Raw genomic sequence first — 15,016 nt, forward strand, 5'->3', positions numbered from 1 at the left:
TTGTCATTTTTAATTTCATTATTCATTTTAGTTTCATTATTCAATTTAATTATTTTAATACAATTTTTTTTATTTCATACACTCCACTAGCAAAAACTGCTAATTTTTTTTGTTCCAGATGAATGAGCAGGAAAAAATACTATTCAAATACCAAAGGGGTCTTTTTATTACCACAGAAATTTCAAATGGAGACTCAAACCTTTTAATGCCCACAGTGGGTATGACTACATGAGTTTTTATCTGCTTTGACTTAAGGAGTGAAAATGTACATACTGGCCACTGGATAACATTGATTGATGATCTTCTTACTGTGTGTGGACATTCAGCATGAAAACAGCACATTTCATTTCGCTGAGGAAAATGTTTTCTTTTTATTCAAGCAAGCCCATTTATCTTTTTTTTTTCCAAGCTGAATTTTAAATTAAAATTTTCACAAGCAATGCCGAACAGCTTCCATATAGCAATTTCTTCTATTTTTAAAAATGAGCACTGTGGGAGCCTAATGGTTTGATTAAATACAATAAATGCAGACAGACATGTGCTTGAAACTACCCCGTAGCCTAACTGTAAACATCTGCCATTGTTTGGGATTTGCACTGCAGTTGTTAGTGCAACAGTATTATTAGAATGTGTTTGCATGTTAAGGAGGTGGGTTAGAGCCCCAGTCCAAGGGAAATTATATCTTGAAATTGCCTTAAGAGTAGGGCTTTGTTTTCTTGCTGAAACAAGCCTTTCAGCTGCTGTTGTGGGAGGCTGGAGCCCATTGGAGTGGATGTTCGATCCATTATTCATGATTTTAGCAGCACTCTGCTATGGTGGGAGGGGGAGATCATTCTTTACTATCCAAGGAAAAAGCAGGTGAACTAGTAAGAATTGCCATGACTAAAACAAACAGGAGAACTGAAAAAGGTAACATGGAGCAAACATCCTATGGCAACAAATGGAAAGCAGTGGGAAAATTGTAAATAATTTTTCATCTGGTGATATTTATGGAATATCCATAAACGAAAGGCAGTTTCCTTAAGCAGTCTCCTCCTGTTTATTCAGAAGACATTCTGAAGAAGATAAATGTCACTCTTTCAAATGACCAGATATGGCTTGTATTTGATATTTGATGCTTTAATTTGGAGCTGTATCTCCTAGTTCTCTTCCTTCAGGGAATATCAGTTCTGCCTTTACCTGAACAAGTGTATATCAAAGGCAAAAGCACTTGGCATTTCAGATTTTGATTATTTTAATACATGGCTTTTAAAGACTTGCACATTTGGTTCTGTGCAGAAAAATACCATAAAATCTCTGACACTCATAGGTTGTGGAAAAAGAACCACTGAAAGGAACTCATGTAAAAGGGGTGAATTGTCACCAGAGATTTAAAATAAAAGCAAATAGTCTGGAGAATGTGAGAGCATGTCTTAAACAACAAGTTTTCCTCAAGGTCTAGTAATAAAATAGGAATAGCACACACTGAAGAATAATTTCTTCTAAGCCATTCTTATATGTTTGCCCATTTTCCTTACTTACTCCGATATGAAATGTATAACTCTAAGTTAATTACTGGGTTAAGCGTGGACCAACCAGATGCAGTGATGTGCAAGTTAGGTAAGTCAATTTACTACCTGCTTTGAATCAAACTTCTGTATGGATCCATTTTGGACATATGAGGAGAATTTTGATCTGCATTTTGAATGTTCTATTTTTTAACTAGTGCTGTTTCTGTGCAATTTTCATAATTCCATGTGAGAGCCTTTCAGCTGTATGGTTTTTGCAGCAGGTCCCAGTCATGTGCTGAAAATTTGCACACCCATTTCTCTGGTTAAAGATTTTGTTTTCCCAGAAAGGAAACAGTGAATGGTTTACACATTGTGACTTTTTTTCTTCTGGTAAAAAAAGCAAACAGAACAACAACAACTAAGGACCACATAGAAAGTTGTATGTCTTACGTCCACTATTCCTCCAATGCAAAGTTGTGGGAAGAAGAAAGATAAACTGATGCTGTGATTATTCCTTCCCACCAAGATTAGGGGAAGCAAGAATAATTTACTTTGATGTATTGTATTCTTTCTTGCTATGTAAAGTTCTGTAGAGGTTGACAATATAATGGCTTAAAAGACCCTTTATGATGTAAATCTGGATATCTGAGTCCTAACTGAACTTGGTGAGGCTTTGTATACTATCCATACAATGAGATGGATTTTTAAAGACTTGGAGCAAAGTGTTCTGTGTTTTCCGAAACTCAGGGACCTTTCATATAAGCATAGACAAATAATCACACAGCTGCCTATTGCCTATTCTACACTAGCAAATGGAATATATGTCATCTATTTTTAAGGGGTGAGAAGAAGAGTACATCTTCAGAAGCAGCCTCTGCAAATTCAGTTAGATGTGAATTGCATGTAAAAAACATTGCAAAAGGCACTGGAACTTTCTTTGTGATTGTTGCATGCAATGGTCAGCTGTCAAAGTGTGAAAAAGTAGCAATTTTTAAACTATGTGTTCAAATGTAAGATCCAAATATCAAAGCATTATAATGTAGCTTTAGAGGAGGAGCATAAAATATTCATCTTTTGACTTCCTTGGAATTGCACGCAAATGCTGGAGAGCATCATTCGACCCTGGCTCCTCAGGCCTTATTTTGTTTGATCATTTCTGGGGAAAAAAAAAAGCTTAAGAGAAAGATTCCATGAAATTTCATGTTCATGGTTGTTGCATATAAATTGATTAAGTTTGCAGGCGAATTGAGATTGTAATTAGCTACGGTAAAATGGAGAAAACAGACAAGTAAAACCCAGCCTTGTCTTGGATGGCAATCTTGTAAATACAAGTCATGGCAGAAATGTGGGATTGTGTGAGCTGGAAAGTAACCTGAAAAGCTGTGAACACTGAGAGGGGAGAAAAGGGGTCAGTACAGTGAGGGAGCGGTGGCGAAGTCCCCAGGCATGGATGACTTTTCTCTGCACGTCCTCTTGAGGTAAAGACACCGGCATGGATTAGCTTGCTCTGGAGTGATAACAGGTGAGATAAAAGGACTGAGCAGAAGGATTTGGCAGTGCCTGTCTGAGGGCACAGGAGTGGAGGTGCATCTGGTAATGCAATAACTGGGGTACATGGGAAACCATTAGTCGGTGTTGAGCTGTGGATGAGTGCAGCTGTTTCTGTGGTGCTGTGGTAGAGTAGCACTAGCTCGTAGTTCCCATGGTATTGTGTTTGTATGTCTGGTTGTAGTGAGTTTGTGTCTGTTCTGTGGTGTCAGTACATTGTGTGGTGGCTGTAATATTCGGGGTGTTTTCCATTTGTGTAGCATTCCTTAATGAGAACAAAGGAAACAAAGAACGGAATATAACAGGTTATCAACTTTTGTGTCCATTTTGTAGTAGTGTTGCTTTACAGAACAAAACAAAACCACAGTTGTGCCACATACTATACCCTGCTGATTGTATGATAGGGGACTGATTTCCACGTATAAACATACAGACATCCATCAGTGCAGTACCAGGTACCTGAACTGCATACACAAATATTACATGATACATTTCTAAATATTATTCATTCACTATCCTAATAGATTGTTTAGCAGCAATCTATTAGGCACTTAGGCAGCCTTACCTCCCATTATTTGAAGAGTGCAGATATCCCAGTGCATCTGGTAGAAATGGCATTGTATTTAATTATAGACTAGGAAGAGTTCTCAGGTTGCATTGGAAGGAAAAAGGTGTGCAGCTCTGCATTCATGCACTAGCTGCTTTTCAACTTTAATTACAAAAATGTATTGTCCTTAAAGAGGCAAAGCAGTTGTGACGTGATTTTCACGCAGTGTGCCCGTGATACTGCATCTGCCTTTATGATACATTTAATTTCTTTTCAGTAATTCCAACAGTTACCATGTAATCCTAGCACCCAAGTTCCCTGAAACTTGGCTTTGCATGGGCTACATATTTACTAAAAATTTGGATGAGTTAATAATTTTGAATTCATAGAGGGAAGGAACAGACTGTTTTTTTTAAATTATGCATTAATTAACTGATACATTGTTTTTTATTTGCCATCTTCCTAAAGAAGCCTGATCAGAATAAAGTAATGCAGAAAGTCCTGATGAAAGTAATTTTTCCTTTATTGCATGAGAGAATTAACAATTTACAAATGCTTGTGCAAAACTGACAAATCCCATCACAAGAAGTTCTTTTCAAATTACTTGTGAGACCAAATTTTGACCTTTTGCACTACAAAATGTCTGCAGACACATTACAGAGACAGATGAAATTGATAAGGCAGATAATGTTCTCTTAGTCACTTTATGTGTACCTTTCAGAGGGATGGAAGTGTCTTTTCCTCAGGTACAAAACAGACATGCACAAGTCAATAAATGACTCAAGTAAAGAAGGAACTGATAGGGCCCAGAAAGTTGCAGGTGGTTTTTGGGATACTTCCATTTGCCTTATCTCATTTTTCCCTAAAAGAGGAGTGACGAGTGTCTGTTCCAGTGAGAAATACACTGTGAATAACCAAAATGTTCCAACAAGGGCTGTGTGGCCTGAACAGCAGCAGCTGCTGGCTTTGCTCTTGGGAAGTGGGACGAGTGCCTGGGGAGGGGGCGGGTGCCGGGGCCGATGCTTCAGGGAAATGGCAACACAGCCCAGGAGAGCAGTCCCACGACCTTCCTTATGTTCTTGCAGCTGCTGAGGTTGGAGCATGCAGGACATGGGCCAGCTGAGAATTTGGGATTACGCTTTGAAGCCTGAAGCAATCCTGTCTTTAAAAACATCTTTGCTCTGGGAAGTAAGAGTTTGGTGCTGTAGTGTTTTCTGTGGTCACACATGTGAAGAGGATGGCACCCAGCCAAGCATTGCTTTTGTACAGATAAATCAGTTTTAGCACCAATGTGAGAGACACAAAGTGAAGGGCACAGAAAGTTCTGATCAGCAGTATAAATGCCACAAGATTAATTAATGTAGTACAAATAATGAGATCTGACTCTGCCTTCTTGGGTCTTTATTTCTGAGTTAAGTAACTTTCAGGAGTGAAGTTGATGGGATGCCAAACTTAATGAGAACATGAAATTGAAGGTATTAAGATTAAAACAGTGTTGGACCTGAAAGGGGGGATACTTAATTATTTTGGTCAGATATCAGGCTCACACAGCTTATCACTGTGACATTTTTGTAGTAATTATTTTGAGTAGAAATCACAGCATGAAGTTGACTTGTGCAAAGAGCTGTCTTGTATCTGAAGAAAGTGACCTTAGGTATGCTTAGCTGGTTTACTAAATGCTATCCCATTAACTGCCCAATCAAAACGGTTGCCAATGAGTAAGTAATTAGGTACAATATACATGCATTAGATTAATCTTGTGCAGAGATGTTAAAATTGTATAGCTTGTATTATGATGAAGAAATGTACCACCAAATACGTAATCCTGCAAACAGGAGTCTCAGCTATTCAAGTGCAAACCCAGAGCAGAGGCCTGAAGAGAATATGCAATATGTAACATCAGCATCCCAGCTTTAGTTTCCAGAAGCCACACAGGAAATTCCTGCACAGATTTAGGGCATTGCTATTTATTTGCACACTGTGCTTTGGTTTTAACTATTGATAACCCTGAGTTGTGCAGATGTCTGTCCTGTGGTTCTTTTCTTTTTCTTTTTTCCTTTCTTTTACACCCCGGAGACACATTTTCTGCTAAACCTATCCCTTTGTTCTGCTGATCAGCTCAGGGATTCCCATGTTTTACCTGTACAGAATGTATCGATACAGGAGCTTCAGGCTCAGCTTGAGCAGGAGACAAGACTTCACCGAGAGGAACAAGAAAAGTTTACAGAAAGGATCATCCAGGTAAATACAAAACCCCCATGCTGGGAGAGACGCATGACCATCATGTGTGATGTGAGCCTGGTTTGTCAGGACTGTGGGAACTTGTGTCCTGATGCCTGTGCCTGTCTGATCTTGTCTGAGTAAATGAAGAATCTGGAATCTGGGGAAATCTCAACTCAAGCCTCTTTTGCCACTTCAAATCTGGCTTCTCTGCTTGGTGGAGCGTTTTGTCCTCCCCTCTGCAGGGGAAATTGTGGTAGAGACATGAAATACTGCATGGAGAATTCTGTCACCCTTCAGCTCTCCGTGAGCTGGAGAAGGGTGCATTTGATCCCTGGGAGCTCAGTTCAGCTCTATACCTTATTCTGACTTCTCCTAGCCCAAAGAAAATCCAGCACTTCTCTGAAGTTAGAGGAGTTGTTATGCACACATAGCTGAGAAACAAATCAGGACATTCTTGTATTTCTCAGTATTCAATGCTTCCAATCTTCTTATTAATAACTGGTGAATAAATCATATTTTTTTACATGAGCTCCCCCTGCTCTTTTGAAGGCTGGAACAGATTAGTCAATCATTCTGTGATCTCTAGCTCCTAGAGCGAAAAAATCTGTTGCTAATTTCTGCAGGCTGTTTGGTTCTTAACCGAAGTTTTCTTTTTAAATTTACTTTATAGACTAAATTCAGCATAATTGTTGCATACTGAAAAGAATTTTTCCTTGTGCCAACTAATCTCTTTATGCCCAAGTGGTATCTCTCAGTTTTTTCATAACTAACTTTAATTTTCAGTTGATCTCCACAGGAGCTTTCCACTGGAGCTTTTGAAGGCAACCAGTCAATTGATTTCCTTCCTAGTTGCCTTGGCTGTGAAAGCTTTTTGGAAGCTATGCCTGCCTCTTAAAGTTCTTTTCTTTTGCAATTGCTATCCATTGAAAAAGCATAATACTCTATAAATCTACCTCCACTAGGGTCTTCTGCAAGAATTCATGACACAGGGACTTGAAATATAACAGCTTGTAAAAACAATGACAAATGCACCAAAATCAAAGCTAGCTGTTCATGTTGACAGCCAGCAGAAATAGCAGAATAAAAGCATCTTCTGGATTCTTCATTTTTCTTCCAGATTATGCCCATCCTGTTGATAATGTACTTTTTTTATTAGCTTCCAGGATTGCTGGTGAAAATTACTCAGATTTTTGCTGTATTTAACCATAACTTCATCTGGTGGAAGAATCATCATCAAATCTACTTATTTCTTCCTGTAAAAATTAAATTTAAAATCAGCCTTTCTTTTATTATTTCACTTTTAGGAATGTTTAATGACATCAAATTAATGTGTGCTAGCAGTGTACAATCTCCATGAGTGTTATTCAGAGTTGTGTGTATGCGTTTCAGGCCATTATGACTAATTTTGTTCCACACTACTTTTAAGCTTCATTTTAAACACCTTTAAACTAGCAACTACTGTAAATAACTTCAATTTAATTGTGAACTTTTTTTAAGACATAGTAGCATAGATGGTAAAAATTTACATTATGCCAGAGCACATCATTTAGATGGCAGGCAAGTCCTTGGTAAATTGTCTAGTATGGACTGGTAGCCTGTTTCAGAAGCATCTGAATGCTGCCATGAAAATCAAACACATATTTCTTAGCAGTATTTATTGCTAGGTAGTCCTAGTCCCTGAAATATTCTTTATTCTTATGTGAACATTGTTTGTTGCAGGGTGCATTCCAATGGTTTGGATTGTTGTGGTCATTAGTGTACCGTGGCTTTCACAGATTTCATCTATGGAACTGGTCAGGAAAAAGGGAGGCTGTTGTTCTGCAGAATGGACAACAGAAACTGGCACCTGTAAACAGTGACTCTGTACTCATTTTCCATCTGCATTTTCTTCATCAATGAAGAAGCCACCGCTTGTTTGAAGTGGAAACATTTTCTCATCCATGCACAATATGAGATGTTGTACAACTAACTTGTACAAGTGCTTTTGGGTTCAGGTCATGCCGCAGTTTGATTTTTATATATTGGGGGAGAGGTCATGTTTAAAGAATGATGTTTCAGGCGGCCTTGCATTGAAACAGGTGTAATTATACGTGTCCTCTAAAGAATGAGCTCTTCTTGGTGTTTTTAGTACTAAGGCTGAGACATGTCGAATGCTGACTTACAATCTGTTCCTGTCTCTTCAGTTCCTGCTTGTGTCCCAGGTAGTCATGCCAGAATGAGAGACTGTTTAGTGTGGTATCATTCAGATGCCTTCAAGTATGAACTGCGAGAAGTGAGGGAGCAATTGTTGTATCTGAAGTACTGGAGGTGGTTTCTTCAGAAGTGTTGCCCTTCTAGAGGCAGAGGGAGACGTAGCCACTGTGGAAGGATTGAGTCTGTGGCTCTGGAGAGAAGTTGCAAGGAAAATATTTCAGGTTGTCTAAAGGGCAGCTGTGATCCCACCTTGTACGAATGGCTGCAAATGCATTTAGTGTGTGTGATATGTGCAGCAGTGTGGGCTGGTGGCTGTGCTGGGAACCTACTGCAGAGATACAATCAAGAGGGGGAGGAAAATATGAATACTATAAAATGTTCAACCAGCATCAGAGCTGTTGTACATCTTTGAAGTAAATATCCACTTCCATGGCAGGTTACTTTCATATGGTTATCTAAGCAAAACTTACCATGTGCTATCCTCTAATTTCCTTATTGAGTTTACTGAGCCAAACTCAATAGTTACTCACTACTGGTGAAAATTAGAGATTTCAGTTTGTCTCACCCAATGAAGTACAAGTCCTGGAGACTGCCCCAGGACACCACCCCACTGACATGTTGCCTGTTATTCCATTAAAGCTGGAGGAGGAGCATATGCAGACCCTGCGGAGGAAAGACTTGGAAGTGCAGAGCTTGACTTTGCAAAGCAAACTGGAAGAGAAGACCTGGAGTCAGGAGAAAAATCTGCTGCAGCAAGAACTCAGGCATTTCAAGCAGGACACCTTTCTCCTGTATGTCAAACTGAAGTGGCTGCTGAAACACTGGCGGCAAGGCAAGCGAATGGAGGATGAAGGGGAGGACACATTAGAGGTAAGTGTCCCACCTTAACAACCCAGATGAGTGCTGGGATGTCCCTTCTTTAAGTGTAGACTTGAATATGATGTGGCATCAGCAGCTTTAAAATTGCACATATGTTGAAAGGGGATTCAAATTAAACATGAAAGCTTAAGTTGGCTTATGCTGAAGTATATTCTGCATGATATGTTACAGATCACCCATCTTTAAATGGAAACCCTCAACTAGTACAAACAGCTGGTCCTGAAAAACTCTCTCATAGCAAATGCAAAATTAATTAGGTCTCAGAGATATGACTCCTGAGTAATTTTTTGAAAGCAAAAAAGCACATTAGCAAGGTGAGGGAGTCAAATCTGTTTAGATGGATTGAGCTGTTGTTTTTCTCATCCTGTGCACAGTGTGTTCCTTACAAAGCCTTCAGCAATACAGACGGAGGGAAGCTCTGTTTCTGTGCTCACAGGAGAATTACACAGCTTCTTGTGGGAACTCACAGTGAATCATCCTTTTTTGTTCCCCCTCTCCATACATGCGTCTATCGCCGTCAGCAGCAGTACACCAGTCGTCATCACGGTGCTTTTCCAAGTAGAGGCTAAATCAAGATCAGGAATTTCAGAAGTACATGACAACCTGGAATCCCCAAGCTGACACATCTCAGCAGGGGTGTGGTTGCCAGCCAACACTCGCTGTGAAGGAAGTGTTGAGTTGCACACCCAGAACTACCATTTGCTTCTTAGCTAAAGAAAAAAAAATAAAGTGTTTCCCCATTCTGATATTTTATACTAAATTCTTGAGAACAATAGATTTGTTTTGCAGGTTCATATGATTCTGAAGCCATGTGGTAAGCAACAAAGTAATTTTTCTCAGTATTGTTGATGCTTTTGTGTGCCTAGTGTTTTTCAAGGTTTGCTGCATTTGGCAGTACAAGTAACCTTTCAGGTCCAGTCAGAGTATGCTTAAATTGAATACTCCAATGTTTTGTATTCTTAGATAAAGGGTGGATGAACATCTTTACTTTCATCTGCTGTGGTAATATGAGTCAGAAACAAGAGATGAGTAACTACTTAGAAGTAATTTTCTTCTACTTTACTTCAGCAGCATTAATTTGCTTCTGTGTAAACTAGCTCATCTTCTAATACCAAAAAAGCTTTCATTTCTTGACTGTTCAGGATTTTTGTCTGGTTAATTTATAATCCGCCCAGCTCTAGTCATAATTGGAGTCACGTTTTGCTCATGCTTTGCAGAAAATAAAGTGATAGATTTGGATACTTCCTAATCTCCATTGCTTCATCACACAATACACCAGCGTCTTTTAGTTTTTGATTAATGTGTGATGGATTATATCCATCATATGACATTACACCCATCTCAGGTGCGTAGATCCCGTGTTACAGGCCTGTAGAGTGTTGTGTTCACATGTGCAATATGTCATATACCACCCAAAGATCAGTTCTGTAGCCTGAGTTGAAGTCAATATATGCCACCATGGAGATGCAGTCCCTTCCCCTTGGTCCTTCCATAGATTTCTGGCCCCAGAGGTAAATGGCAAAAGCGTGTTCTGTGTTCCCTCTTGCATTCTAGATCGAGCACCCTGAGGCCCTCCCAGACTTGGGCATTCAGTCTGAGCAGAAGGCAAATGATGCAGAGAGAGAGGAGGAGGAAGAGGATGTTGTGTTTGCACTGACAGATTTCTCCCAGCGTCCCATCACAGAGAGCACTGATCATGGACCGCAGCTGCAGACTGCAGAATTACTGCAGCAGCAGAAGCAGGTACTACACCATTCATATATGTTGCCCTGGGAATGGAAACTCTGGATTTTTCGAGAGAGTTCTGTGCTGCTGTGTTAAATCACCTAGAATCATATTTGTGTAAACAATTCTAGCTACACAGCAATTAGAGTGAATTTCATCCATTATATTTATATTTAAATTTAATCATGAGCCACGTGATTACTGTTCTTCTGTTGACAGATGCTATCAGTGAAAAATCCTATTTCCTCTTGTGGCTGTTTGCCCAGAAACATCTATCAGAATGTGATGGTCTGCAGAATTTACATGCTCCTCTTGTCTGAGCATACCTATTGTACTCTGCTGTCAAGCTTTTAGCAAGAACATGTGATTTTATTTCCCTTAAATAATTTAAGAAAGTAGCACATGTATTTAATGTTTCCCTTAGAGATGATGGGAAAACAATGTAAAAGTTCCTTCCTGTCACTGGGCTTGTTTTTAAAAGCCCAAAAGCAAATCATGCCAATTTTTCACTGGCATATCCTGTGCCCTGACTGTGTGTCAGAGCACTGCCATATATCCTAGCTTTTTCCTTTTTACATTTAATAAACTAACCATCCTAACAATACAAATAAAAAACATTCAATGGAGACAGATTTCTTATATTTTTAAAATGGAAACTGTTCATATGAGAGCATCCTGTTACATGGATTTATTTGCAATCCTATATAGAATGGAGCTAGAATTCTATGTGAAAAAAAAATTCAAGGAAAAAGAAGTCTTCAGTCTGTATGCCTGATGTCCCTTCTCTATCCAGGCCCTTGACTTGGGAGCCTGCTCCACAGTGACAGCTCTCAGGCAAATATGTACTCCCTATGATCACAACAGTTGGCTGGAGTCACTGCAGGGCCTGGGGATTGTGCGCCTCTTTGCATCTGAGTTCTTCACCTTGAATTCCCCTGACTCTCATGATTGTGGACAACCTGTTTGCTTACTGCCTATGTGTTGCAGCAGGCAACAGAAGCCTCTATCACATAAAAAGGATATTCTCTTACTATTATTTTCTGTGAAGTGTGCTACCAAGTTAGTATTCATTTGCTCAATTTGGCATTTGGAAAGGTTCCATCTTGCTGCCAACCCTGTCTTCCTCTCAGCAAGCTCTTTTCTGATAAAGGCTGTAGAAGGCCATGGAAGAGATGTTCTTGAACACGTCTAACTGCATTCCATCTGTAGACTGATTTATTCTAGAATTAGTAAAATAAATATATACCAAAATGCTGTTTCTGTACAAACTCTGTCATGTACTAACCTTCCATATAGATCTCTTAAAATAACCAAGAACATTCAAATGAATGATGTACTGTTTGAAATAATCATTGCTTAGGCATTGTTCTCAATTAAGGCAGCAGAAATTGGCAACAAATTGCTTATAATTCATTTTTATTTACATCACAGAAGTTCCAGATAATCTTGCTTACAAAAATGATCTGTAGGAACTGACCACATCTTGGTATCCCTCATGGTAATGAATTGTGGATGATATCCAAATGAACTTGTCAAGATAAAACAGATTCCTTGCTTTCCAACCAGGAAAAACTGTTATTTCAACACAGCAAGAATGAATGGGTTTGCTAAATATTCCTTATTTTAAGCACTATTATTTGTTTTGCCTACGCTTGCTAGGGCATCTTCTCACAAGCACTGATGTGCTGAAAAACACACTGAGTTTTGAGGGGTTTTCTGCAGGTTCCTTAAGCCCACAGCTGGAAAAAAACACTGTTTATACAGGGAATTTGGAGTGAGTGGTGCAGCTGGAAGTCTCCAAGGTTTGTACCTGCCCAGGAGAACCCAAAGTTTCTGCATCTACCTGACAAGCTCCAAGATGAAATGCATCAGCACTTACTTCACACGAGGAATGAAATATTTAGTTAGTCAAGGAGTGGCTGAGATAACTAGGTCAGAAAAAATAACGGGCTTATGACAACCTGAGGTTACCCATATTTATTTTTAACATTTAATGTTAATATTTGATGGCTTGTATTTTCAGCCTGCACGCTTGCTGCTGACTGTTTTACCCTGCCTGGAAAGTGGAATTGTTTTGAGAAAAACTATAAACCCAGAGGCCTTAATTTCAACACGCAACTTTTAATTTTATATTACTGTGATTTGAGATACTCAGCTTGGTGGAAAGTATACCAATCCGGCTTGTCTGGGATTTTTATGTGGCCAGCGTGTGGAGGGATATAGGCATGGCAGAGCAGAAAGGGGAGAAAAAAGGTTAGTTGATGAGAGGCAGAGTAGATGGGAACTCTGAGAGGAGTCAACTCATCTTTCCCTGCATGGCATTGTCCCTTGGCTGGTAGCTGGGGGACACAGCAGAAAGAGTCAGGCAAGGTTAAGAGCCAGGCTGGAAGTTTGATCATGGGCAGGAGACAAACAGGTAAGTTGGACTGGGGGCACAGCAGAGGACAGCTTGCTGAAAGGCAGTGTTTCTATGTGTATGGCAAGAGATCAGGGAGAACAAGCCTGTGGATAAAGGAAGAGCTTTGTTTCAGTTGAATATAAAGGGTGAGATGCCTGTTAGATGTTGTAAGATAAGTAAGGAGAAAAGAATGTACACATCTGTGGTCCAGTGGAAAAAGCATCAAAAACAATACAGTAGTGTTGTTGCTGGGAGAGGTGTAAAGAAAATCCCCAATTTGATGTCTTTTCGCTCATACAATGTTTGTTTTCAAAGCTTAGCTAAGAGAAAAGCCCAAAGGAATAGTCATTAAGCCCTAAATATACTAAAATGAGTTGCACCAAGATCCAGCTTATCTTTTGCCTAGATCTGTGATTAGACAGAAAAAAACCACAGGTTCTCATTTGCTGTTTAGACTCCTGACCTTGTGTTCTTAATTGACTGCTCTACTAAACTGCTTGTAATACCAGGCTGTGGCTAAAGTCTTCAGTGAAATTCTCAAGTGAAATTCTCAGAGAAAAATTAATTGTGATTAAAGCAGAACCAAACTGCAAACAGCTGCTCTTGTCCAACATTTTTCTAGAGCTGAATGCTCCCATTTCTGTTGTTGACTCAATTTAGTAAATGCTCCAATGTCCTGGAATTTAATTGGAGTTTGCTACATAAAGGTTCTGCTCATTGTCAGCTGTTTTTTCTATAAATCCAGAGCTGTGGATACAAGGCTTTAAACTTTTGTAAAGCCTTTGTAATTATCTTGTCTTGGATCAGTTGTGAATCAGTGAGGTTCCTCTAAGCTTTAAATTTTAGAAACAGCTAAGGTGCTAAAGAGCCATCTCCTTGCATGGCAGACTGTCCAGAGAATCACAGCCATGCCAAATTTCTGCTGTGCAACATGCCTGAAAGGAAGGGGAAGACTATAACAGTACTCGTTTTGTATTTACAGGACTTAGTCTTATGAAGATGCTGTTCAGCAGTTTTGCCAACAAAATCTAAAGCATGTCTAGATGTAAATATTGTATTTCAGAGCACATTCTCTCAAAAGTACTTTCTCTGTTCCCCAAAACCACTCCAGTTTGGCAAAACAGAAAAAAATAATTTCACAGACTTTTCCAACTTCAGACTGTAAATACAAAGTCATGCAGAAGAGACTTCTCTGCGTGAGTACAAAGTATGTAACCAAAATTGGATCTATATTGGCAAGGTAATTAAAATCCCAGCAAGCCAGGGGGCACCTGGGGTACTTGTCTCATAACAGTGACATTGATGTAATGCCTCTAGAAATAAGAAATGCCCTCATCCCAGCAGGCTACAAACCTGCAATGAGGCTCTTTTGTCTCCTTTATGTGCTAGTCCATATCTTCTTTCTTTGCAAACCAAATTTTATAGGACCCTAAAATTATCAAATGTATGCACAGGAATGAGAGATGTAACTTGCTTTAGTGTCATTTGGTTTTATTTTTCTTCTCCCTCATTTCTCTTGTGGAACCTTTTGACTGCTTTGCCAGAGAAAGATTTATACAGCACACCAGAAAACACAGAACATGGTTCTTGAACGAAAGCACTTCACAGACATTTGGAGTTGAGGTTTTCAAAGAGGATGAGACCAGATTTTGATGCCTTCAGTACCCAGCAGCTTCTGTTATGACATTAATGGCAAAACTTCAAAGGAGTTCTCATTCTGATTATTACACAAGGGGCTTGAGATGTTTGGAGAATTTAGCCTTAATTAGGTAGTAGAATGAAAATGCATGGTGGAAACATAAAATCTCATTGCATATTGAATAGTAGGTGATCTTATATGCATGATGGAGACTGCTGCTGGATAGCAGGAAACTGCTAATTGGCATTAAATGTTAATGGAATTAATTCTGCTTCTGTGGGTGCATTTCTTGCAAAACCCCATCTTGTACACCATCACATTTCATTAGCCCAAACAGATAGGTCAGTGAATGAGCACCTGCAGTCATTTCCATA

At 39.4% G+C, this 15,016-nt stretch overlaps 1 protein-coding gene across 1 annotated transcript in view; it reads left to right on the top strand.

Moving 5' to 3' along the window:
- Positions 1-15,016, top strand: part of MTCL1 (microtubule crosslinking factor 1) — a 48,768-nt gene that overhangs the window by 10,215 nt on the left and 23,537 nt on the right. The window contains 3 exon segments of the mRNA XM_017729441.1: positions 5,734-5,826; positions 8,641-8,871; positions 10,435-10,623. Of these exon segments, the coding sequence (XP_017584930.1) occupies positions 5,734-5,826; positions 8,641-8,871; positions 10,435-10,623 (513 nt within the window).

The sequence above is a fragment of the Corvus brachyrhynchos genome, unplaced genomic scaffold (assembly GCF_000691975.1).
Source record: "Corvus brachyrhynchos isolate BGI_N302 unplaced genomic scaffold, ASM69197v1 scaffold331, whole genome shotgun sequence".
In the NCBI taxonomy this organism is placed as follows: Eukaryota; Metazoa; Chordata; class Aves; order Passeriformes; family Corvidae; genus Corvus; species Corvus brachyrhynchos.